The following is a 26,939-nucleotide window of genomic DNA, read 5'->3' as shown; positions in this document are numbered from 1 at the left end:
GCTTTCATCTGGAGGATTTGGAGGAGACTCAGCTGCCAGCCTTATTCAAGATGTTGGCCAGATGTAGTTCTCGGCAGTTGTAGGGCCCCATCTCCTTGTGAGGTGGCAGCTCTCAGCTCCTGAACGCTGCCCTCACTCCTTGCCACACAGCCCCCTCAATCGTTTAGCCAGTAATGGTGCATTTCCTCCTCATGCTAGGGTATCTATGACTTCATCTTCTGCAACCAGCAGGAGAATACTCTCTGCTTTAGAAGGGCTCCTATCGTGAGGTTGGGCCCACCTGGATCATCTCCCTTTTGCCATACACTCTAAAGTAATCACGGAAGTGCTATCTCATTATATTCACAGATTCCAACTGTCAGCGGTCTACAAGGACAGTACCCTGTTGCACAGTTCTTGTCTTGTTGTAGGAAGGAATTCAAACAAGAGACTACATATGGCAGCAAAAGCAGGTGGATTTATTTGTAGGAAAGAGATACACTCAGATAAGACCTGAGTGGGCAACTCAGCTGGCCAAAACCAAACTGAGCACCCTGAGCAGGCAGCTCAGATGGTTGAGAACAACCGAGCGCACTAATATTTGGGAATTTAGAGGATTTATACCTGTGGGCTGGAATGCCCCATAGGCAGGGAGCAAGTCACCCCCTCCCTCATGTCTCAAAAAAAATATTTCTTTAAGCTATAAGGCCACAACCTGGGGGACTCAGAATCTTTCCTGCTCACATAGGGGACCCTGAATCTTTCCTGCTCACCTACTTTGTCCATTTTCAGTTTGTCACATTTTTTCATTTATGTCCTCCAAGCCCCAGCTGCTTCTCCCAGGCTTTTCCCCCTCAAGAGACATAGGCCAAATTCATTTGGGAGGCTGAAGGGCATAGTTCTGACTTCTGAAGCTACTCTCTGCTGAATCTGGATGTAGAGGTGAGTTGGCCAGATACCCTTTACTCTCTGTCTGAGAGTGGCTGGTTAGGGTGGAGTAGAAGCGTTATGCAGCCTGACCTAGTGGGTTTGGTGGCATGGGCTAATTGAAAGAGGATAGGTGTATTTCTGGGCCTGGTTGAAATCCTTGAGCCAATATAATTTGAGTCATTCTCAAACAAAGGAGACAAGGGTGTTCCGAATTTGGGGTCCAAAAATTAGGGTTATTAAGAGTCCCAGTAGTATTAGAATAAAAGGAGTTGTTCATTGGAGGATGTCGGAAGTGAGGGGATTCCACCAACAGGGGTTTTATATCTGTTTTTGAAGTCCTTGTCTTGTGTGATGGGGATTCTGATGTTATCTTGTACCTGAAGGGATTGATTAACATAGAGTATGGAAAGGGTTAAAGCAAGCCTCAAATGGGGTGGCTGGTGGTGTGTAGATGAACAAGCGAATGAGGGGAATGATTATATAGCCATTTAAGAGAATTCTAGTTCCAGCCTGAAGGAAAAGTACAAAGCCACATGCATGGGTCAAACACTATAAAACAAACCTATAAAAGCAACAAGCTAGAATAGAGGCTGCTTTAAAATCCTGTTATTAATCCGTATCTTTTGTGAAATTTTCTTGAAAGGTAACTTCTTTTTTTAAGGGTAGTTTTAAATCTTCTAATGGCTCTATTGTCCAGGTTTTGGAGGATGATTCTATGGTTTGTTCTTTATCTGGGTTGGAATACATCTTTACTGGAGTGTGGGGTATCCAGCTGTCAGTGCCCAGACCCTTAATGGCTGTTGAAGCAGAAAGCACACAGTACCAGTATACAGCCCTTTCCTGTTTTTTTCCTCAAATTATATTTCCTATAGAGTATTATTCAGGGGTTTGACCTTTTCTTCATTCCCCAACATCCAAAGCCTATAATGTCCTATTAGTCTCCCAAAAGGCCCTTAGTTGTCTAGCCGTGATGGGTCCAGGTATATTTATATTGTCTGTGCTCTCTCTTGAGTTAAAATTCTTTCTCCAGGTATGAGAATTAAGCCTAAGTAATTTAACTTTTGTTTTAAGAGCTGTGCCTTTTCCTTAAAGATTTTACATCCCCTTTGTGCCCAAAATTTTAAAGTCTGGATTAAATGTTCCTGCTGAATTCTTCAGTGTGGAACAGATAAGTTCATCAACATATTGCAAGATCTGTCCACCCACCCCCGCTCAAGAGTTAGGTCCTTTAAATCCTCTGCTAAGGCTTGCCCAAAGACAAGGGGGCTATCTCTGAAGCCTTGAGGAAAGACGGTCCAAGTAAGTTGTTGTTGAAACCCTTGTGTGTCTGTCCATTCAAAGACAAATGAAAATTGGCAGGCTGGGTCTAATGGCATACAGAAAAGGGGTTCTTTTAAATCTAGCACTGAAAACCATTATGTTCCTCATGGTATTCTGCTGAGAATAGAATAGGGATTTAGAACAAAAAGTGGATAGGAACTACTGCCTCATTAATTACTCTTAAGTCCCAAACAAATCAACAGTTCCCATCTTTTCTCTTTATCAGTAGAATAAGAGTGTTATGGAGAGAATTGTAGGGGATTAAAAGGCCATGTTCAAGGAATCTGGATATAATTTCTCGTAGGCCTACTTTTGCCTTAGAATTAATAGGACATAGCTTCTTGAGGAAATTTTGTAGGACATTTTAATCTAATCATGACCAATTGTAATATGTAACCCGACTCAGTGTGCCTGCTGCCCAAAGCTGTGGATCTATGTCTAAGTCTAGGTTTTCCCTCATAGCTTATCTTAATTGTTGATTCTAACATTAAAAGGTTTACTGTTTCTTCAGGACCAGAAAAGATTATACTAGTTCTCATTTTGATTTCTCCCCAACAAAGGGGTGAGGCATTCAGGTATTGTTAGAAATGAATGTCTGAAGATGGTTTTTTCTCCATTCCCATTACCTGTCTGGTTTGTGAGAAAAGTTTCCCAGAGTAGGAAATTAGCACAGAGTAAGCGGTTCCATATGAAGAAGGAAAATAACAGGCCTACCTGTCACATCTAAGGTGACCCTTGGCTTCATCCAGGTAATGTCCATGGTTTCAGCAGGAGCTGACAGAGAATGAGGGTCCCATCAATTCAAGGTCATTAAGGAGTGGGAATCTGACCTTCAGGCCTTCCAGCCCTCGGGGCAGTCCCATTTCCAATGGCCTGTCATGTGATAATAGAGGGCAAGGCCCACAGGAGCCCTTCTGTGGGCATTCTCATTTCCAGTGCCCAGGCTTCCGCATTGGTGACAAACACCAGGAGAGCCAGGAGGGCCTTTTGTCTCTGGCCTAAGCATTGGCGGGGCTTTCCCTGCTGTGGCCGGTATCCTTATAATGCAGCTAATAATTGTGCCTGTTTTTCCTCCTCACTTTCCTCCTTTGTCTGGGCGCTCTCTTCCTCCTTTTGGTCTCCACTGTAAAAGACTGTGCTGGCTGTTAAAATATCAGCAAGGGGAGTGGACAAGCCCATGCCCAATTTCTATAATTTCCTCCTTGTGTCTGAGGTGGATTGGGTTATAAATCTGTCCTTTAGCACTATGGACCGTGCCACAGGGTCACTGGGATCCAGGTCAGTGAATTTAACAATTGCCTCTCTCTCTTTCTAAAAATGGCTGTAGGATTTTCCTGATGTTCCTGGTCAATCATAGCCAATGTATTATAATTGACTGGTTTTTCCTTTGCTCCCTTCAGTCCCTGAAGTAAACAATATAACCTATGGTCCTGAGACTATATGTCTTTTTCAGAATCATAGCCCCAGTTTGGGTCATCCCAAGAGATAGCCTCATTTCCCAAGGGGTAGTTCGGATTTTCAGCATTTAATCCAGTACCGTATCCCCTTCCAATTCTGCAAACCATATCTTTCTCAGAGCCAGTTAATGCTTCATGTGGAAATAGATTAATGTCTCTCCAAGTTAGATTGAAAGACTGGGTGATTTTTCTCTATTCATTTATAAACTTGTCAGAGTCATCTGTGAAACTTTCTACTTTTTCCTTGATTGTCATTAAATCTTGCATAGTATGGGGAACTTGTACTCTAATTACATCCCAAGGTCCCATGGCCTCTAGTAATGGGAAGAGATCCTTGGGTGAGATTCCTGGGTATGGAGGGGCTGGGCTCCCTGAAGAGTAGGTGGGGTTTAGGACCGTTACAGCAAGCTTGGCAGGGTCTAGTTTGAGACCCTTACATATTCTAGGGTCGTTTTGTAGAGCCATGAATGCTTGGACATAGGGCACCACTGTCCACTTGCTCTGTCAGCAGCAAAATAAATCAAGTTGTAAAATTGTACTGTAATTTAGACTGCCTTTTTCATGATCCTCTAATTTATGAGCCAAACTGTGTGGCAGAAAAAGATGAATCTATTTCTTTTTAGAGTTTGGAGGTCAAATTTATCCCATTTTTTTCAAAATGCATCACAAAGGCAAGTCTTAGAGAATAGAGGTGGTATTTCCCATCTGTATCAGGTTAAACAAGAAAAATACTAGTTAACTCCAGACCTCAGACTAGCTAGCCTTACCATGCGTCTGTGTACCCTGTCTGTATTATGAGGGCAGGCTTACCAACGATCTCCATTTGACTAGTTATGGAGAGTATGGATTACTCTGTCAGGCAGGGGACTTTTTCTTCTCTGCTGAGGAGTAGGCATCCCTACCTCCTAGCCAACCTAGACCGCAGACTAGTATGCCTTACCTCATGGTCCATGTGCTGACCTACAAGGAGGCCTTCTCTATTTTTCCTATGATGGCATCTCCATAATTTCTGTACCTCTCTAAAGTGGACTCCTGTGGGATATACCCCTATTCTTGCAGGCCTGGTACTGTTCCCTAAAATATGCTTTCTGGGCTTGCTAGAGCCCATGATCTTGTAAAAATGGAAGGATGGCTATTCCAGCTAATTGGCTTAAAGATGGGTTTGATCACCCCTCCCCGTATGTTTTATTATGAGAATAAAATAATGTAACACATTCTTTGTGGGCACTGGAGGAAAGAGAAACTTGCCACTTATTTTCAATTATTTCCCCTGTATTTTTATTTCTGGGCCTCCTTGGTCTCATGCATGTTAAATCCTTAAAGAAATGAAGGCGGCCATGTTTACTCAAAAGAAAGGTGGGGAGCCTAGACTCAGGAATGACTCCAAAGATTTCCCTACAGTTACAAATTAAGGATCTCTTACTGCCCTCATCTGCCTTTTCTAGATATCAGGAAAAGCTCTTAAGAGTGTGAAAGTCAGGGATCAGTAACCTATAGGGTGGAGTAATGGAGACCTGAGTCCCATGCAGCCCAGAGATAGTGTGAACAAAGGGGCTCCATTGGCAGGCTCAAAGAAGTTGGACAAAGAAACCGAACATAAGGCCCTCAACATGCTCATAAGTCATGGGGCTTATACCATGTCTAGGTGCAAACAAGGACATGCCTATTAAGCACATCAGGCCAATGTCTCTCACGATAGGGTTGAAAAGTGCAAGTGAGAAGGGTAGTATCTGTCTCCTTCTCAGGGAATTGGAGCTCATATTTCTCTAACATGTGGTGTCTGCCCCTATTTCTGCAGCAAATGCAACAATTTCCCACAAAGTACTATTTATACCAAGAGGATGGTGACAATGTAAATCCAGAAGACCAGGTGGGCAGGCGAAGTACATTAAATCATAACAAGGCATGTGTGAAAAAATAATGCTCCGGAGTGAGGGTGTGAGGAAGTCATGACTGGGAGCAGAATCCTTAAGGGGTCACTCCAGTGGGTCAAAGTGTGCAGGTTATGGAAGGGGTCCCAAAGGCTGGTCATCCCCACTCCTCTTACGTGTCTCGGTTTCTCTCACTGACTGACTAAAGCAACTGTGAGGACCCAGAGTGCTAGGTGGCCAACCTATGCACCCCCCAGCTGGATCAAAGTTTAAGTACAAGTGTATTCTGGAGCCCTTATATGGCCCTGACAAATCATGAGGAGGACCTGAGGGTGTCCGCTGCACAGATCAGAAGGAAGCTGTGCCTCTTGTCTTCAGCACTAGTTCATCATCAGACGCTCAGTGTTGCTTTTGTTTTTCGCTCACAGTCCTTTCTCCCCAGTTATCCACAATTACTGCCTTGCCCTAACAATCTTGGACATAAGGCAGAGCAAAATCGCCTCTTCTCTAACCTTGTGATCAGAGGACTTAGAGTTTTGAAATCTGAAAGCTGAGCCACGGCACCTAATGAGAACAGTATGCTATGGGGGTCTCTGGCCGGGAATAATCTCTGGCCAGAGACAGTACTCTATGCCCACAGTGCTTGTCTTGCTTGTAAAAATGAATTTAAACAAGAGATTACAAATGGCAGCAAAAGCAGGTGAGGATTTATTTGTAGGAAAGAGATAGGACCTGAGCAGACAACTCAGCCAGCCAAAACCGAACAGGGCACCCTGCGCAGGCAGTTCATTTGGCTGAGACTGAACCAAGTGTACTGGTATTTGGGAGTTTAGAGGATTTCTATGCATAGCCTGAAAAAACCCTAGGCAAGGAGCAAGTCACCCCCTCTTCTTGTCTCAAAAATACATCTTTATCCCAGCTGGTGTGGCTCAGAAGTTGAGTATCATCCCAAGAGCCAGGAGGTCCCTGGATCAATTCCCGATGAGGATGTGTGCCCCAGTGCTGACTCAATCCCCAGTAGGGGGTGTTCAGGATACGGCCTATTGATGATTTTCATCTCTCATCGATGCTTCTATCTCTCTATCCCTCTCACTTCTCTCTCTATAAAATAATAATAATAATAATAATAATAATAATAATAAGCTATCAGGCTCCTTCATCTATGTGTTATGACACTAGTTAGACCACATTCTGGAGGGCTCTGAATCTTTCCTGCTCCGTAGGGGCCTACACGTCCATTGACTATTTTCAGATTGTCACATCTCGCACTTATTTCCCGCAAGCCCCAGCTGCCTCCCCGCCTCCCCCCCCCCCCCCCCCCCCCGGCTCTCCCTACCCATATCTTTCTATCTGCCTACTCTAACACAGCTGCAATCAAAGAGGAGTAGACTATACAATGGTGAGGCTCACTGGGCTGCCTTTTAGGATTCTGCCTACCACAAATATCACGAACTCCAGAAGTGATCATAACAAAGCTTTTAAATGGAGCTGGGGAGAAATGTGAGGCAGGGACAGCTCAAAGTCACCTGGAGAGTTGAGTTTGGGATATCTCACTCCACGGACATTAGTCCTTCTCTGTATTGGGTTCAAAATCACTCAGACTCTCAAAATCACTCAAACATAAACATCAGCCCAATTAAAAGGCATATAGGCCTTGATAGAAGCAAGAACAAGTTCCTGAGCAGGAAGAACTATGAGCAGACCAAGGGGAACCTAAGAACAAGGCTCACCTGTCTGACCTGGGAGGTCCGGATAGAGTGGCCAAGGGCCTTTGGGATCACCAGATATCAGCAGAAGGTCTAGATATCCAACAAGCTTTCAGTGAGTTAAGAAAAGGACAATTTTCTTCCCCATCAGCTCTTCTAAGAAGTTTGAAGATTGGGTCAGTCTCCAAAGACAGGGAAAATCTAGGCTAGTAGGAGGCAAAGTAGAGGAACTTAATGAAGAGAGAAGAGATTGAACTAGTAATCTGAGACACTGTCAACTGAGCATTAAAGCTTAGTCCTTGGCATCCAGCTGAAGGGGAACAAGGGAAGGGTCAGCTCCCCCTCACTAGAGAGCTGAACTCAGAGTCACCAGGACTTACAAATCTGAGCGAGTCACATGGTAGTCATCAGCCAAGTTACATATTTATTCTGACAATGTATACAACGGATTTCAGCAAAGTACCTTGATCTAACTTAACACACACAGTGTGATAATTTTCTGACAGAAGGAAGAAAACTGTTTTGATGAAGGAAGAAGAGCTGGCAAGATCAGCCAGAGGTGCCGAAACCGGTTTGGCTCAGTGGATAGAGCGTCGGCCTGTGGACTGAAAGGTCCCAGGTTCGATTCCGGTCAAGGGCATGTACCTGGGTTGCGGGCACATCCCCAGTAGGAGATGTGCAGGAGGCAGCTGATCGATGTTTCTCTCTCATCGATGTTTCTAACTCTCTATCTCTCTCACTTCCTCTCTGTAAAAAATCAATAAAATATATAAAAAAAAAATAAATAAAGGATCAGCCAGAGGAGCTGGGGTTCCCAAGAAGGCTGCCCAGGGCAGGGGCTGCTCTGCACATGCAGGTTTATCCCCAGAGGTGGAAGGAGAGTGAGAGCTTGATGCCCATCGCCTCTCCCAGCTGTATAGGTTCTGATACCTCACTGCTCCTTGCTGTATTGTTCTTCCCCTATTGTCTCTATTGTCAGAAGCAAATAATGGAAGAAACCAAGAGCTTTGTTTCCCAGGCAGTGCAGTGGCCAGGCTGAGAAGCCAAGGGAGGAGTCTGGACTCTATCTAGATAAAGTTAAACTAGGAGAGCTTGGTGGTATAAACGATGAGGGGAGCAGTAGTGATGTGGTAGCTTTTTATCTGGTCTGCATTAAAACTTATAAAAAATTCTATACCAGCCCTCTGCAACATTTTTATTATTCACCATTTATTATTCACCATTTTATTTTTTTTTTTTTAAGAGTGCAAAGATTTATTGAGGAGTGATACCTATGCCAGGGAAGGGCAGAGCAGGGTCAGACAAGAGAGCTGTCAGACTGGGCTGCAAACCTGACAAGGACTCTCAGCCCCACGGGGAGTACCAGCACACGGTGTTCTTTTGAGAGGCCCCATCATGGTAGAAATGCTAGATCTTTTATCACCACCTTGCTCAGTTGTAGACAAAGGGCCACTCAAAAGCTGAGGCATATCCCAAAGAAGGAACTCTTACAATTTGCAATGGCATGGATGGAGCTGGAGAGCATTATGCTAAGTGAAATAAGCCAGTCAATGAAGGAAAAATACCACATGATCTCACTCATTCATGGATAATAGAGACCATTATAAATTTTTGAACAATAATAGATACAGAGGCAGAGCTGCCTCACACAGATTGTCAAACAGCAGCGGGAAGGCCGGGGAGGGTTAGGGGGCAGGAGGGAGGGGGGTAAGAGATCAACCGAAAGACTTGTATGCATGCATATGAGCATAACCAATGGACATAAGACACTGGGGGGTAGGGGAAGCCGGGGTTTTGTCAAGGGCGGGGAAAAAAAAGGACACATATGTAATACCCTTTGTAATGCTTTTAGCAATTAAAAAAAAAATCATGGATCAAAGGGATGTCGAATTCTATACCCAAGCAAACTGTCAAGTATGAGATAGAATAATGACATTTTAAGACATCTGAGATCTCAAAATTTCCAGTCTAAGGGCTCTAAGGAACTACTGAGAACATGCTCCACCAAAATGAGGGTGTAAAATAAGAATGAGAAAGATAGCATTGACAAAACAAGATCCGTGCAGACCTGGAAGAAACTGCTCAGATCCCCTCTAGGAAATGATGTTACTCAACTGAAGGCAGCGTGATCACCGCTGACCGCCTCTAGGTGGGAACTCCTTATTCACCATTTTTAAAATTGTGTTTTTTAATAGGTTTACTTGATGCAAAATTTAGGTTCCAAAAGCATTAAAAACAAAAAACAAAAATACTGCTCTCAATTCTGACTCTTAATCATCCTGTTCCCCTCCCTGGAAGAAACAAATCAATGATATATTTTTGAAATTTATCTATGTTAACACGTGTATGTATAGTTCATTCATTTTAATGTGTGCACAACATCCCAATGTGTGCAATTAACACAATTTATCCATTCTCAGGAAATTTAGGTAGTTCCCAATTTTTTATAATAAAAAACAATTCTAGTGAGCATTCTTTATCATGTTTCTATGTTTACTTGTACAGGAATGTTGGCTGGGTATGTCCTTAAAGTGGAATGACCATGTTATAGGATATACGTGCCTTCAGTTGTCTTTGGTATTGTTAAATTGCTTGACAAAGTTTTTGTTCCAATTAATACTCCCAACAATGCTTAGTATTGTAAAACTTAATAATTTTTGTCAGTCTACTTGGTGTGAAGTGGTAAATCATAGTGCTTTTTGTTACCATTTCCCTAACTACTGGTGAGGTCCTTTATACTTTCAGGTACTTATTAGTCATTTGAGATTGCTCTTCTGAGAATGTATGCAACATTCCTTGTACATTTACTTTTGATTTATTTTCCTTAAGGTTTTCAAAGACTTCTTTATATATTTTAGATGTCAATTTTCAGCAGGTTATTGTAAATATCATCTACCAATCCAAGTTTTTGCATCACTGTTATGAAGCCTTTGGTTAAATAGAAGCTTTAAATTTTCCAAGACTCCAAACTACTAATTACTGCATATTGTCTTGGAATTCTACATATTTTCTGAAAAGTAGAAAAAAACTGATTGTTAGCAAAATTTCTCATTATTTCTCATAATGCTCAGGAACTCCAGAACCTCCAGGTGTGTAATTACCTTGAGGTAAATTCCTGAACATATCAGGAAACATTTCCATCTTCATCTGTATGTTTGCATGATGTGTTGCAAGTGTTGCCTCCTCAGAAAAGTCTTCCCCAAACCCTATAAAAGGTCAGGTTAACTGGTCACGTCCTCTCATAATTTTTTCCTACAGTATACGTGATACCATTCATAATCATGCATGTGTGTTTATTTGGCTAATGTATGTCTCACTCCTCAAGATGAGAAACTAAATCTATTATTGCTCACCACTTATTTGGTAGAATGGCACACACAGAGAAAATGCTTAATACATCCTTTCTGAATGAAACAATTGCCCAGGCATGGACTTTCCATCGCCATCTGTATTATGTAAAAACCCTTCCCTTGGGACTCTTTCTCTAGTGTTCCTAAGATTTGGCTCCCTCATGTCAGTTCAAGCAATGAAGAGTCTCAGAATTTGCAGAAAATAACATTTCCGACTTTAATCTCAGGGGCACAGTCATCTCTCAGTGAGGTTCTCACGTGGCTAAATGACTAAGGAGTCAACTGCTCTTGAGAAACAGTGAACCACGGAAAGTTGGTTTGTGGTGACAGCAGTTAATTGCAAGGCTGTGGTTATTGACTAATCAAAATGAGTTCTCAGCCTTAACTCATTCCCCCAAGCATTTCCCTTCCTTTTTCTATGACAGACTATTTTATTTTTATTCAATTTAAGGCAATGAAAGGATTGTCAAGGTTATACTATGACTAAGTCAAGTTGGAATGTCTACTTCTCATCAGGAAGCCATGGCACAGGGTTATCACATTGGATCCACCCCTAGTGCTCCCATTGTTCGCCTGTCCCAGGTTCCCTGAGTACATCGTGTGTACCCTCCTCCTCTCAGTCTGGCTGCAGTTTGGGTTGGAGGCGAGATGTCAGATGATAATATTGGTGTGCGCATCAGGTATGTGGTTCACTATAATTTTCTTTAATGACTGAAAACTAAATGCAAATCCTAGAGAGAGTCTAGTGCAGTGATGGCGAATCTATGACACGCGTGTCAGAGGTGACAAGGGAACTCATTTTTTTGGTTGATTTTTCTTTGTTAAATGGCATTTAGAAATATAAAATATATCAAAACTATAAGTCTTTGTTTTTCTATGGTTGCAAATATCAAAAAATTTCTATTTGTGACACGGCACCAGAGTTAAGTTAGGGTTTTTCAAAATGCTGAAAGGCCGAGCTCAAAAAGTTCGCCATCACTGGCTCTAGTGAGATTCCTAAAGATGAAATTCATTCTTCATATGAAAAGGCAACACTGGAAATCCTAATTTGTTGTCCACTTTTAGAATGTCATGTTCCTAGAAAGGTTACTTAATGGGGGGAAAGTAGTGATTATTAGGAAGGGGGCTGCACATAACACCACTTAAAAGTAATTTTTAAATGGCAAAGGGGATGAGATCAAAGGTAAGAGATCAACCAAAGGACTTGTATGCATGCATATAAGCATAACCAATGGACATAAGACACTGTGGGGTAGGGGAGGCCAGGGGATTGTCAAGGGCGGGGGAAAAAAAGGAGAAATATGTAATACTCTTTGTAATAATTTAAGCAACAAAAAATATATTTTAAAAAAAAGCCAGAAATGAAATACAGAGACAGAAAAAAGGAAGAGATAAAGCTTTTTGTTGGATTGACAAAAATGTACTTGGTGACAACTGATCAGTTCTAAAAATTTCCTCCAAACCCCATTCCCTGGGGATCCCAAGAAGCTCTTGAAAAGCCATTTCTTTTCTATCCTTGATTCATCAACAGTCTCGTATCTACTAAGGAATTTATGAGCTATTACATCTCACTATGCCTCTCCTTATACCTCCATGTTCATCCTTGCCCTAAAGGCCACACTTTCTCTATTTTGCACCATGTCTTATCGTCCCCATCAGTCCCTGACAGCATCAAATGAAGCTCTATGTGCACATTGTCCCCAAGGCTGCCACTGAGCACAGGATAGTGCACATTCAATTCTCCTTTGGCTGTGTCACTGTCTGGTTCGATCACCACACAACAGTAAAACAGGACGAATGACGAATGACGTATGTGGAAGAGTGAGGGAAAAATACCACCTCTTCTGAGGCCAGCAGTTTTTCCTGGGGGCTTTGTAGGACTGAGCCCCAGCTCTTCCTTTGTTACTAAAGTATCTGCCACGTGCACATTCCATTTTCCCCATGAGATGCTTTGCCTTTTGAAGCACAGGGTAAGCCTCCTACCCTCAGGGGTGCAGAGAATCTCAGATTGCTCCTGATAAGGCTGCCATGCCAGCTTTACCAGCAGAAAGTATTTAGGTGAAATTCCTGGTAAGTCCCCCAGAACCTCATTGTAAAAAGCAAGAAGAAAGGTCATCATAATCCTTGGCTAAACCGAGGGGAGAAATATCCAAAGGTGGCCAGGAGGGAATACTATGAGAAGAAAATATTTCAATGGACAGATATCCAGAGGGGCGGGGGTATCTTGTTGTAATTTCTGAGAAGACTCTCTGAGCATGACTTCTAGCCTGAGATACAAGGAGAAGAATATCCCAAATCCTACTTCCCTGCTCTGACCTGTCCTGACCCCTATAGAAACAGAGTCTGAAGCAAGGATAACAGTGGCAACCATTTATTTAGGAGGTGCAAGCCCAGGCAGTGACAAGGAGGACAGAGAATGGGTCAGGGTCAGATGCAGTGCATAAGATAGTGATATTACCACAGCTGGCCACTACTTCACAACAAGTTGCTAAGAGACAAGGCAAGCTGCTCAGCAAGCTTAGACACTGGGCATATGGGACTTCTCCAGAGCCATTGTGAGGAGTGTCACAGGAAAGGGGAGGAGTGTCACAGGAAAGGGAGAGCACTCGGTGTCTGAGACTAAAATCTGAATGTATTGCTTGCTAAGTAGGGGAGAGTTGTAGTTGTGAAGGGGAGTGTCTCTGAACCCAGCAAAAGCTAATCTTATATAGGATCTGGGAAATGGGAAGTCCAGAATTTCATGGATGTTCAGATATAGGAATGTTTGGGGACTGGCTAAATTTTAGCTGTGGGATTGTGGGAAATCATAGCTATTTGGCTGCTCTCATCCTACCCCCCAGAAAGCCAATGAAAGGGCAACTAGACTAGGAGAGAGAGAGAGAGAGAGAGAGAGAGAGAGAGAGAGAAGCAGCCCAACTTGTTTAGTCATAAAAAGGGACGTGGAGCCCCGGCAGGTGGCTCAGTTGGTTGGAGTGTCGCTTGGTACACCAAAATGTTTGTGGGTTGCATTTCTGGTCAGGGGACATATGTAAGTTGCTGGTTCAATCCCCGGTAGGGGCATATATGGGAAGCAGTCGATCGATGTTTTTCTTTCACATTCTTTTCTCTCTCTCTCTCTCTCTCTCTCTCTCTCTCCCTCTCCCCATCTCTTTTTCTCTCCCTTCTTCCCTCCCTCCCTCCTTCCCTCCTCATTCCTCTTTCTCCCTCAAATCACTAACTATATCCTTGGGTGAGGACTTTATAAAGGGACATGTAGCGCTGACCTGTGTGCTCAGTGGTTAGTGTATTTGCACTGCACCAAAGGGTCATGGGTTCAATTCCCAGTCAAGAGCAGGTAAGGACAGTATTTGAGTTGCTGGTTCGATCCCCATTTCTTGTCAGCATGGGTGCAGGAGGCACCCAATCAATGTGTCTCTCTCACACCAATATTTCTCTTCTCTCTCTCTCTCTCTCTCTCACACACACACACACACACACACACACACACACACACTTCCTCCCTCCTTCCCTTCCACTCTCTCTGAAAATCAATGAAAAAATATCCTCGGGTGAGTATTAACAAAACAAAAAAAGTTGGGGGGGAGAGCTTGGAGGGGTGAGCTGGAGAAAAGAGACAGGGTGAAATTCAGTCCCTCAGAAACTCATTGTAAAAAGCAAGAAGAAAGGGCATCATAAACTTGGTTAAACCGAGGGGAGAAATATCCAAAGGTGGCCAGGAGGGAATACTATGCACTGTAAGGAAAGTGGAATAAGCTTTACCTATTGAGAGGACCAAGAAGAAATTATCAGCAGATACATTCTAGAATAGCATCTTCTTTTTCAGTTTTCCTTAAAAAATAAATAGATCCTTTGAGCCCAAACTGCTATCTCCATACTGGCCCCCTAAAATTCTGATTCTGGTTGCCCAAAACATGGGGAAGAAAATGAATCCTTTTCACCATCCAGCTCAGTAAGGGGTCATCACAACAACCTCTCTTGCACCTGGACCCACCATGGAACAGCAATTTGCAGGAGTGCCTATCAGGGCAAAACTGCAGCTGGGCCTGTGTGCCCTGATGATCTCCCCTGGACAAGAGAACCCTAGGGCCCCAAACACAGAGGCAGACAGCACAGTTAGAGTACCTTGTCCAGGGACCTGCGATTAAAGTGCCCATAGACCTGCAAACCCTCTCCATCTCTGCCCAGACCTGGGTTCCCCCTCAGATCTACTCCTCATCATCTCCCCCTTTCATCTGTGTAGACGTCCCTGAAAGGATCCCATTTCGGATCATTTCCAAACACAAGCCTCCCAAGGAGGAGAGCTGGGAGGAGACTCTGTATCACACACTTCGTGTGTAAGGCACCTGGAGAGAAGGGCTTTCTAAGTTTCTCCTGGGAAACATGGAAACCTTGGTTTTCTTTCTAGATGAGGGCTTCATTAAATAATTTTTGTTGCTTATGCAGTCTTTTCTTTTAATCCTCACCTGAGAATATGTTAATGATTTTAGGGAGAGATGAATGGTGGGGGGCAGAAGGGTAGAGAGAGAAACATCTATCAGTTGCCTCTGTGATGTTCCGGGAAGATGGAACCCCCAACCTACGTTTGGGTCCTGAACAGGGATGAAACACACTCTGATGTTTGAGTCGACGCTCTAACCAACTGAACAACCCTGCCAGGGTTATATAGATAATGTGTATTATATTAAGGAAATTTCTTGCCCTTTTGATCTGCCAAAAGGTTATGTTTGTTATGTGTGAATGTTGAATTTTTTTCTTTATTGTTTAAGGTATTACATATGTGTCCTTATCCCCCCGGTGAATGTTGACTTTTATCAAATGTTTATTAAGTTTTCTCTCTTATATTTTTCTTATTGAGATAACAATATTTTTCTCCAATTTGTGTAGCAAATTATGTTACTTGACCTTTCTAAGATCAAATTATATCTACATCCTTAGTTGCTCATATTGTATTAACTTTTTATATATTGATGAGCTAATTTTGACAGTTGGTACTTTGTGTAGGCAGTTTGTGATTATAAATTGTGATGAGATTGGGCTATAAATCTCCTTTCTTATTCTGTCATTTGTATCAAGGTTACACCAGCCTTATAAGATGAGATAGTATTCCTTCTTTTTCTCTTTTCTGCAAGATGTTGTACCTGAAAAGTTTTCCTTTCTTGAATTTCAGTAGAAATTAACAGTAAAGCCATCAAGATCTATTCTCTATGTGGAAAATGATTTATTGCTGATGCAATTTCATTGATGGTTCTAGTGCTACCTAGGTTTGCAATTTTTTCCTGTATAGGTGTTAGCGATGTTCTGTTTTGACTAAATTTTAAATGTATTAGTGTAAGTTTTTAATAAAATTCTTGACTTAGCTTTTAATGGCCTACAGTAGTTATAAAAAATATCCCCTTATTAGTTCCTCATAATAAATATTTGTACCTTCTCTCTTTTTTTCTTGATTATATTCTCCAGATGTTTGTCAATTTTATTAGCCTTTTCAAATTATCTTTCCTTTATTAAAACTCTCTGTTGTATGTTTACTTTCTTCATTAACTTCTTCTACCTCTTATTATTTTTTCCTCCTACTTTATTTCTAGCATAGAAAATCCTCCTGCTACAGTTCCACTGGTACACGGCTCTCAGAGGCCCAGCAATACCTGAGTTCTGGGCAGACTCTGAAGGGCTGGCTGGGATGCTACAGATCTTCTGCTTTGTTCATTTAAGGCTCCAGTGTTGCTTCCTGGTATTTGGTCAGAAACAGAGGAACTTAACAGCAGGGAAATATGTACAACTAGGAGATGTCATACCAAGATTTGGGGACAGATGGGGATGTGACACAAGCATCCTATGTGTGAATTAGATTTTCCAAACATGACATTTTGTTACATCTGCCCTGAACTGAGAAATAGAGAGAAAGACCCACTGCTTTTTAGTCATATATTAGAGATTCTGGTAAATGACTCAGTAGCATCCCTCTTACCTATCCCAAACCAAACCATTGGTCACATCACGTATAGACATGGTAAGAAAGTGCACACCCTGAGTGAGATGGGAAGACAAAGAACCCATTCACTCCAGAAGGGTGAGGTGTGACCCTCAGGCCTTGAGGGAACTAATGCTTTGGGGGAAAAAATGGCCTTGGTGGGGAAGTTCCTGGGGAGATAAAGGTCCTCAGGTGGGGCATGGGGTTGGAGGGAGTAGGTGTTGCAATCCAAGGTCACATCAAAGGCAACATCACAACTCAGAACATGGCTCCATTCCAACTCTCTCCCACCCAGAAAAACAGTCAGCACCAATTGATTTGGGGGTTGGGGTCTCTATTGTTATACTTACTCCAGTTTGGTGAGGATGAGCACACTGTCTTCACCCAAGCTCACTTCTCCTCCCGTTTTCTCTGTAGTCCTCTCTACTCATGACCCCAGACATTTACCCACTCCAGAGTTTTACTAAATTATCCCCAACCCAACATTCCAACTTTGCTCTTTGTTGCTGGGTGGGCCATAGGAAAAATTAAAGAGTGTTCTAGTAGATGCCAAAAGTCTAGAAATCTCATAGATGTGCGTCTGTCCTGTAGACGTTTTTCTCTCCCCATCCCTGCCCTCTCTCCCCATCATTACTACTACAGAGGCCAGATGGAAGCACAATCTTCTCCACTCCAACACATAGCCCAGGTTCTCCTTCACTGGCTGGTCTCTCCCTCAAAACTGTTTTTGATGACATATAAACACTCCAGAAACTCTGAATGTCACTCCACTCTCCTAATAGGAATGTAGAGCTAACCCTAACTGAAGGAGGAATCTGTTCTCAACAACACAGCGGAGTCTCATGGACAGATCAGATCAGCCAAGTTCTGGCCCTGTAGGTTCTAATTGTAGCATAACTTGAGAATGATCAGGCTCAGGGAAATTGGCTTATAGCAGGAGCCTCAAATGCCATGTGTGAGTGTCATTTCATTGTGCCTTTGTCATTGCCTACAAGGAATGGCCCCGCCATATGCAATAAGCACTAGATGTGATTTGGTGAGAGGCTAAGGCCCAAGGGGGTTGATTGCCCATCATGGGCCAGGCATGACATTCTGCTGCATGTTGGGGAAGAACATCAGTGAATAAAGGATAAGAACAAAGGGAATACATGATCCAAATGAACTTTTCCATCACAATATGGTAGCCACTGAGATACCTTCCTCTTCTAAGAGAACAAGAGTTCAAGATTAGACATATAGACAAAACTTTTATTCTTCAACACCTCTTTAATTTTCCCCCAGATTCCTGGTACAATATAATAAATGATGATGTTTGTAGAGCTATGGATAAGATCACAGAATATGAAACTAAATCCATGCACTGTTCCGCCCCCCTCTTATGAGCTGAGTGATATAGAGCAAGCCCCCTACCTTCTCAGGGCCTTAGATTTCTCATTTGTAAAATATAAGAAATATCAATAACTAACTCAAAGGGTGCAGTTAGGATCTATGGTCAGAGATCAATAAATATTAGCTAGCGTGAAGATGTTAGCTATTATTTTCTCATTTATAATAATCATATATTTATCTGACTAATTATATCTTATTTTCCAGGTATGTTTACTATTAATTTATACTTAGACACAGATTCTTAAAATTACAAGTCACAGATGAAATTCACTATCTCTTAGTTTGATTCAACTTTGGTCACATTTAGAAAGAAATTTAATCTCTCCAGTGGGGCTTTCCCCCGATGGGGTTCTTTCTTAGGAAAGTTCCTGTTTCACACTCTTTCCACATGTCTGCCACCTCAGTAAGATTTCCCCTCCCTTAATTCATATTTCTACTTCGGGACTTGAGAGAACTTTCCTACATGGCCTTGGTCATTTGCTAGCCATTGAAGTTAAAAGAAAAGGCTGCCCTTTCATTTTCAGCCTAATCAGCATAGCATGTCAAAGTGGCTATGTTCAAGATCCCAGACCAATTCTTGAAAAACCAACCCAAATAGTTAGGGAGGCAGGAATGAGGATAGTGAGAAAGGTCCAAAGGAGACACACACATGCCCAGAAAACACAGGGAAGATGCTAAACCTCAGTAGTTATTAAAAATATGTAAACCCAAACTATAATGAGATACCATTCCATTCCCACTAAAATGGCTATAATAAATAATAATAAATAATAACCAGTGTTGGCAGGAAGTGAAGAAATGAAAGTATTTATATGTTGTTGGTGGGAATGTAAAATGGTGTAACCATTGCAATAAACAGTTTACTGATTCCTCTAATATTTAAACCTAATATGACCCAGCAATTCCACTCCGAGGTATATAGCTAAGAGAAATGAAAACATATCCTCAACTCTGAAGTTTTTACACAAATAATTTTTTAAATATATTTTATTGATCCTTTACAGAGAGGAAGGGAGAGGGATAGAGAGTTACAAACATCGATGAGAGAGAAACATCGATCAGCTGCCTCCTGCACACCCCCCACAGGGGATGTGCCCACAACCAAGATACATGCCCTTGACTGGAATCAAACCTGGACCTTTCAATCCACAGGCCAACGCTCTATCCACTGAGCCAAACCGGTTATGGCTTACACAAATATTTGTAGCAGCATTAATAACTACAGCCAAAAGGTGGTAACAATCCAAATATCTATTGAAGATAAAGGGATAAATTGAGATACACACACACACACACACACACACACACGGAATATTATTTAGCCATAAAATAATACTGATATATGCTACAACTTGGATGAACCTCAAAATCCTCATGCTAAGTGAAAGAAGCCAAACACAACAGCTCACATATTACATGATTCCTTTCCTATGGAATATCCAGAATATGCAAATCCATCAGAGACAGGAATAAGACCAGTCGTTGCCAGAGGTCAGGGTGGGGTGTTGCTGATAGAGGGAGAATGGAAAGTAATTAAGTACCAATTAATTTGTGGGTACACACAACTTAATGGGTATAAATAAAATGTTCTGCTGGGGTCATGAGAAAGCTTTGAAACTAGAGAGAGGTAGGTTGCACATTTAAATTGGTTCCACTGAATCATACACTTTCAAATAGTTAATTTTATGTTATACAAAGTTCACCTCAATATTTAATAAACATAATATTGTATTTAACATAATCCTCTTTTAGTTTTAAAAAATGCAGATATACATGAGAGTAAAATGTGTTAGTTCATACATCAATACAGTAAAGATGATTATCAATGAACAATCTGAAATCAGGTCATTCTAATTATTTTCTCTATGATTAAATTGTTTTTAAACTTTACCAATAACTTCAAAAATTAATGGCATGTTAAAAATTTTAATAATAGGAAGCAGAAGCTACAGTGGAGTTGAAAGATTTTTAAGAACATCAGGCAAATTCTTAAATCATAGGGTTAAGTTAAGATAAAAGAAAGTGTTATTGTACATATAACATAAATGTAACAATTTATATATAGCATGATCCCAAGTACTTAAAAATGCACGTCTTATGGTAACACTGTATGGGGGAGATGGGGTTTGGCAAATGAGTGACATTTTTCTTTTTTACTTTCCAAATTTTTCTTGTTTTTTATTTCAAAGTACTGCTCTATATAATTAGTCATTTTATATTATATGAACATCAATCTATAATAACAAAAGCATAATATGCTAATTAGACCACACAGCCCAATGACCTTCCGGATGAAACCAGGGCTGTGAGGGCCAAGCCCCTTGCACAAATTTTGTGCATTGAGCCTCTAGTATAATTATAATTGTAAAATAAATTTTATGACAAGAATGGACTGATTTTCATATTTCCAAATTAGAGTCAACTGCCCATTTACACACAACAGTCTTTGCATGAAGCCCAAAAGGCCACAGCATAAAAATGAGTGATCCTGTAGCCCCTTTGTTTTTGCTGATCAACAGTTTGGTAAAAAGCAGTTGCAGGTGTGTCAACTAAGGTCTGAGAGAGTAGAAGCAGAAGATTTAGTCTCAGCAGAAAAATGCCAAAATGGGAGCTGAACAAAAGAAGAAACAAGGACATGACCAGAGGCTGATGCCTTGACACCTGCATTCTCTGCAGGACACAAGGCCAACTTTTCTTAATGAGCATATTTACCACTGTCATCAGAAAGGTACTTTATTTTGTAAATGTCTATATGAGGCAGGCTGAATTCAAAAAACATAGAGGTTTGGAGTCTACCGTATGTGCTATGACAAGGAAGACATTTACACTGAAATTATGTATTTTGATACATAATGTTCCTCATAGAAAAATTGTAAAATATAAAAAAAATAAAGGTGGACATTTTAATTACCAAACTCTAATCACTCAGAGATACTTAGTCAATCTTTGAATAGAATTGGGCAAAGGCTGTTTAGAAGCAATGGTCCTTCACAGTGTAGTGAGCTCATCAGCATAATTTGCTTAGCAAGTGTGAGCCTGTTATGTGCCAAGCCTGCTCTAGCAGAAGTGTGGCTCTGCACAGAGCACAGAGGATACTGAAAGGACAATTATTGCTCTTTGGTTGACAAGCAAGCTTTCTCACTTCATTCGATGTCGACAATTTAGTAACCCGAACTTCCTTTGGGGAAACAGCCCTTTCCACGCCTAGTTCCTGTGGTTTGGGTGGGACTGACCACTGCCAACCCAAAGTAAGATGACCTAGGCTTTGGTCAATCAGTGGGTTCAACTACAAGGGCAACAATGATTCCTTACTCTAGGCCAGTGGTTCTCAACCTGTGGGTTGCGACCTCTTTGGCGGTAGAACGACCCTTTCACAGGGGTCGCCTAAGGCCATCCTGCATATCAGATATTTACATTACGATTCATAACAGTAGCAACATTACAGTTATGAAGTAGCAACGAAAATAATTTTATGGTTTGGTCACAACATGAGGAACTGTATTTAAAGGGCCAGAAGGCCACTGCTCTAGGCCACTACATATCAAGGACAGTACTTTTGTTTAAAATGTTGACAAGACAGATGGAGCATTTGTAAATGAAACCCCTCTACAGGAAACTGTGATGATGAATGGGTTGCTATGTCAGTGTAATAGATGGTGTGATGCTCTGCATCACTCTACCATTGGCCCTTCCCACTCAGTGCTCTGCTCCCTGATGTTTCTATCTCCCCCACCAGATGGCCACCTCCTCTACAGCAGCAATTTTCAACTAATGTCCCACAAGAACTTTTTAAAACATGCAATACCAAACTATTTAGTCAGGAGCACTACCCTGTTTTCCCTTAGATCATCAAATTTAAAAATTACAACAGCCCGGCTGTTGTGGCTCAGTGACTGAGTGTAGACCTATGAACCCAGAGGTCACTGTTCAATTCCCGGTCTGGGCACATACATAGGTATTGGGCTTGATCCCCAGAGTGGAGCATGCAGGAGGCAGCCAATCAAGGATTCTTTCATCATTAATGTTTCATTTCTCTCTCTGTCTTCTTTACTTTCTGAAATCAATAAAAATTATATTTTAAAAAATTACAACAGCCAACACAACAATAGTCATCTGGTGTGAATGCCCTTTGCAGAACCATAAATAAATAGGTCATATAATAGAATTGCATTTTATTGGTCATGGTGCACAATATAGTTGTGTCTGATTGTTTAATTCTTGATACCAGAAGTTCTTATATAGAAGTATAGGCACCTGATTTTTTTTTAAGTCACTTTGGAGCAAAAAGGGTAGTTAATTATTTTTTTTCTTTTTGCAAAACAATCAAAAGTATACCTATTTTTTGTGAGATATACAAAAATATATTTTTTAGTGTGCCACAGAATTTTAGTAGTTTATGTGCCATGAAGAAGTAAAAGGTTGAAAATCACTGCTCTAAAAACAGGAGACACATCTCCACTATGTTTGTCCATAGGACAGAAAAGCACCTAAACAGACACATGCAAAAGAAATTACCCTGATGGACTTAGTAGCATGGGGATGAGGCACTGGGGGTTCTCTCACTGGGGACTCAGGTTTCTGGGCTCTAGTACCTCTGTTGGTCCATACCGCATTCCACAGGCCCCATCTTGTAACCTTGGGTTCTTATTTGGGGCTGGAGTCTGCTTAGGGTCTGCTCTGAGTCATCAGCTTTGGGTACTGATGTGGTCACTGAATACTTCTCACACAACCACCCAGAGACCATCATCAGGCAGGAGGCTTGGGGGTGGGGATGCTTCATAGAAAGCCTTCTGGGATGAAGCACAATAAAACCAGAGGGGGACTCAGGTCACAGAGCCCACCCACACTTCCTTCCTCTTCTGGGCGTGAAAACAGAGCACAGAGAAACACCAGCAACTCCGACCTGAGCAGCCTTCCTGGGAAGATGCAGCCACCCCTGCTCGTGCTCCTGCTGGCCTTTTTCCTGCTCCCCTCGGCAGAGGCAGGTAAGTGACCATCACCACCCTCACAGGCCCAACCCATCCCACATTAGCACAGACCTCCTGGCCCTTCTGCACATCCCTGACCCAGCTCTCCACCAGGAATGTTCTGAACCCCAGCTCCCATCCCATCTCAGACCCACACACATGATGCTGGATGAAGAACACGCAGAAATGACAGGACAGAAGCCTATTCTCAAGAAAAGCCAGTGGGCACAGTGCCCTTCCCAGGCCCTACCTGTGCCAGGTGGAGAGTGGAACTTCCTAGAAGTGCATGGCAGAGGCTGGGAAACTGCAGAGGGCAGAGCAGTGCTGGCTTCCATGTCTGTGATGAGACAGGTGCTGTCCTCAGGGTCTGCTTAGGAGAGAAGCCCAGAGCTCAGCAGACCCCACAATAGGTGGGGTCGCTGTCCCCAGAAGACCGCTGTTTCCTCTGCTCCATCTCAAGGCCCCTCAGTCCCTTTCTCCAGCTCTGCTTTTATCCCCAGGCCTTTAGCAGGTCCTCTCCTTAAAGGATGAGCCAGTGAGGTTGGCAGCCCCAAACTTCTCTGCTTTCCAGAATCCCACAGCACTGGCATTACCGGCCCAACTCCAGAGGCCCATTGGGGGCCAACCCTTCCAGGCAGCTAACAAACACTTACCGGGAACTCCTCATGTGTCAGCATCTAGATCCCTTAAGTCCTAGACACTGCAAAGTGCACTACCCTGGATGACAGAGCACCACGGGGGCCTCAGAAGCTCACCCAACACCAAGCGAAGTCAGGAGAGGAATTTTCAGGAGCCTCCAGGCCTTCCCTGTTCCTGAGACCTGTATTCTCACCTGTCAGGCAAAGTCACAGGCCCAGCCCGTTGCTGTTCCCTTTCCAGATGAGAAGTTGAGGGCCCTCCCCACCCCCTGACAACTCCAGGCCAGTCCAGCCTCCCAAGTGCCCATGTGCCTGAGTCATCAAGCCAGTGCCTGCCTGGTGAACTCAGTGGGGACACACAAGTGCAACACACTTTTCCTTCAGGGGAGATCATCGGGGGACATGAAGCCAAGCCCCACTCCCGCCCCTACATGGCCTATCTTCACATTAAAGATAAGAAGGAGTTCCTGTGTGGTGGTGTCCTTGTGGAAAAGAACTATGTTCTGACAGCTGCTCACTGCAAAGGAAGGTAAGAGGCTGCAGCCAGGCTACACCTCCTGAGACCTCTACAGGGACCCTGTCCTCCATCCCAGGAGCTGCAGCCCAGGGCAGCTCCCCAGGCTCCTGATAACTCAAGCTCATGAGGCTTCATCAGAGGAGCCATCAGGGATCATGACGGAGCAATGAGAGGCTGGAAAATAAGACAAGTAATCTCTGGGCTCAGAGGGTCAGAGGTGACAACAAATAACACAGGAAGTGGAGGACCACACTCGGCAAATAAAGCAGCGGTGGACCATGAACACATGCATTAGGGTCAAAATGAAAATGCAAGCAATTCATGGCATTTCCTGAGGGCCCGAGAGAGCTCCCAGATTCCTGACCTCAGTGTCATTGAGAAGTAGAGTCACTCAGCCCCTCTCCCCTGTTGCTCGATTTCCCCAGTCTGCAGCCCTGCCCTGCCCCAGCTATGACCTGCCCTTCACAGCTCCTGAGCTAAATCTTCTGTGACTCTATCTCCCCACCATTCACCCAATCTGCTCTCTGTGCAGGTCAATCAGTGTCACCCTGGGGGCCCACAACATCAAACAGCAGGAGAAGACCCAACAGGATATCCTGGTGAAAAGAGCCATCCGGCACCCAAAGTATAATAAGAGGAAAGGCTCCTATGACATCATGTTACTGCAGGTGAGGAAACCTCCTGCTGCGCTTGCTGTTTAGGATCTCATTGTATCTCCTCTCACTGTGAACCGTCCCGTCCTTTCCTCCCATTCTGGCCACCTGACCAGTCCTAGTGACGAAAGTGTCCCTCAGTGTCCGGGCTCAGAGACCACTGGCTGACCTGGGCTCCCTTGCCTCTTCCCCACCAGCTGGAGAGAAACATCAAGCAAACTGATGCTGTGAAGCCCCTCCCACTGCCCAGGAGCAAGGACCTGCCAAATCCAGGAGATAACTGCACTGTGGCCGGCTGGGGGCAGGTCACAAGGAGGGGCCCTGGCTCAGACACTCTGCAGGAGGTAGAGCTGACCCTGCAGGCGGATTTGAAGTGTAAAAGGCTCTTTAATGGTTACAACAAGAACATTCAACTGTGTGTGGGGAACCCAGGAGAAAATAAGACTTCCTTTCAGGTGATACTGAACATCTGCCTGGCTTGGTTCTGGGGAGAAGGGTCTTTGGGTAGAAAGTAGGACCTGGGACCCAGGCAGGGGGGTGGAATCCTTCACCCTCTAGGTCAGTGATGGTGAACCTATGAACTCATTTTTTTGGTTGATTTTTCTTTGTTAAATGGCATTTAAATATATAAAATAAATATCAAAAATATAAGTCTTTGTTTTACTATGGTTGCAAATATCAAAAAATTTCTATATGTGACACAGCACCAGAGGTAAGTTAAGGTTTTTCAAAATGCTGACACACCGAGCTCAAAAGGTTCGCCATCACTGCTCTAGGTTGTAATCTTTCTCCCCAGAAAGAAAAAAGGGGAGCTGCCAGAGCTGGGAGGAATAGGGTCTCCAAGAGCCTACAAGTTCATCTGGTCACTCCAAACACCGTTTTCAACCAGAGGGGAATTTGCAACACTGTGGCCCAAGCTGGAGCAATGCAGTTAAATCACTATCCCCTGGGTGTGCAGAAGTTATACCTGGTGGCTCCTCAGAGCTGGTTAATGGCGTCAGCCCCACCTGCCTGTTCTCGGGTCCTTACACAGTAGGCTGCAGCCACAGTCCTGCAGCACCTTCATAGCCAGAGGATCAGGGACCTGGGGGAGCAGAGGGAGCCACCACTGGGGGTGAAGTGAAGCAGTGACAATGTCCAGGCTGAGGGGACCACTGGGGACCTGCCTGCCTGCTTATCTCCCAAGTGAACACCATGCAAGGCAGCCTTCTCCCAGGGGGGCTTGGGGTGGCAAGGAGGGCAGGGCCAGGAGAACTGGCTCAGTCCTTCCCTCTCTCTGTCCACAGGGGGACTCTGGGGGGCCTCTCCTGTGTAAAAATGGGATCCAGGGCATTGTCTCCTATGGACCCGAAGATGGGACACCGCCACGAGTCTACACCAAAGTCGCCAGTTTCCTTCCCTGGATAAAGAAAACCATGAAAAGCCTCCAACTGCAGGACCCAGACTATCTTCAATAATGGAGCTAATCCAGGACCACACTGCGGGGAGGGAGGTGGAGCCAACAACTGAATAAAATGTCTCTTAGCTGATGGAAGAGCTGGGTATTTTGTTTATTCTTTGACCCTCATTCACGGGCACCAGCTCTGTGCTCAGAAGGCCAGTAGCAGTTTTTCTCTGTTCTACTTCCTCCACTTCCCCTCCCCGCTTCCCCCAACCATCCCCCCCCCCCCCCCGCCCCCGCTCCCAAACCCCATGCAAAGCTGTTACCAGCTCCTTCTTGGCCACACCTGCACCTTCAGGGCCAGCACCATTAGGAGAAAACATGAATCTCTCAGGTCCTGGGCTCAGTGTGAAGGTCTTACTTCTTCCTCTGTGTTAGGTGCTGAGAGGAAAGGACTAGCACAGCCATGGGCAAACTACGGCCCGCGGGCCGGATCCGGCCCGCTCGGCTGTTCTATCCAGCCCGAGGAGCCAAAAGAGCGGAGGGTTCTCTTGCTCTCCCCTCCGCTCCTTCACCAGCAGCAGTGTTAACATGGCAACGTAGGGAAACAGGGCCGCAGCTCCTTCTTCTGAGTGGACGGATTTATATCCGCCCATTCAGTAGAAGAAACAACCTCTCAATCTTCCAGAGGCTCCTAGTAATGCCCGCGGACGGACGCGTCTCCCGACATCACCCTGGGAATGCATAGACACATTATCGTGGTGATGTAGGGAGACACGCCCCTGGAAAGCACAGTAAAAGAGCCTTTCTGAG

At 43.6% G+C, this 26,939-nt stretch overlaps 1 protein-coding gene across 2 annotated transcripts; it reads left to right on the top strand.

Annotated features, from left to right (window-relative positions):
* Window positions 1-22,832: 22,832 nt before the first annotated feature.
* On the top strand, window positions 22,833-26,271 carry LOC139004124 (granzyme B-like). Of its 2 annotated transcripts, XM_070406871.1 has the most exons (5): window positions 22,833-22,955; window positions 23,960-24,104; window positions 24,625-24,760; window positions 24,943-25,200; window positions 26,032-26,271. In XM_070406871.1, the coding sequence occupies exons 1-5, from the start codon at window positions 22,895-22,897 to the stop codon at window positions 26,200-26,202; spliced, it is 771 nt and encodes a 256-aa protein (XP_070262972.1). In that variant the 5' UTR covers window positions 22,833-22,894; the 3' UTR covers window positions 26,203-26,271. The 2 variants fall into 2 exon arrangements, with proteins under 2 accessions (XP_070262972.1, XP_070262979.1); XM_070406878.1 differs by lacking the exon at window positions 24,943-25,200.
* The last annotated feature ends 668 nt before the right edge of the window (window positions 26,272-26,939 follow it).

This window comes from Myotis yumanensis, unplaced genomic scaffold (genome assembly GCF_028538775.1).
Source record: "Myotis yumanensis isolate MYYU_CA2020_CCGP unplaced genomic scaffold, mMyoYum1.0.hap1 SCAF_1, whole genome shotgun sequence".
Taxonomy (NCBI): domain Eukaryota; kingdom Metazoa; phylum Chordata; class Mammalia; order Chiroptera; family Vespertilionidae; genus Myotis; species Myotis yumanensis.
Note: the sequence above shows the minus strand (reverse complement) of the source record. Positions and strands in the feature narration are given on the sequence as shown.

Excerpts from the sequence above, each read along its gene's own strand:
- LOC139004124 (XM_070406871.1), top strand. The coding sequence starts at position 22,895 with ATGCAGCCACCCCTGCTCGTGCTCCTGCTGGCCTTTTTCCTGCTCCCC. Across the intron at positions 24,105-24,624 it reads GCTGCTCACTGCAAAGGAAG|GTCAATCAGTGTCACCCTGG; the intron begins GTAAGAGGCTGC and ends CTCTCTGTGCAG. Across the intron at positions 24,761-24,942 it reads ATGACATCATGTTACTGCAG|CTGGAGAGAAACATCAAGCA; the intron begins GTGAGGAAACCT and ends CTTCCCCACCAG.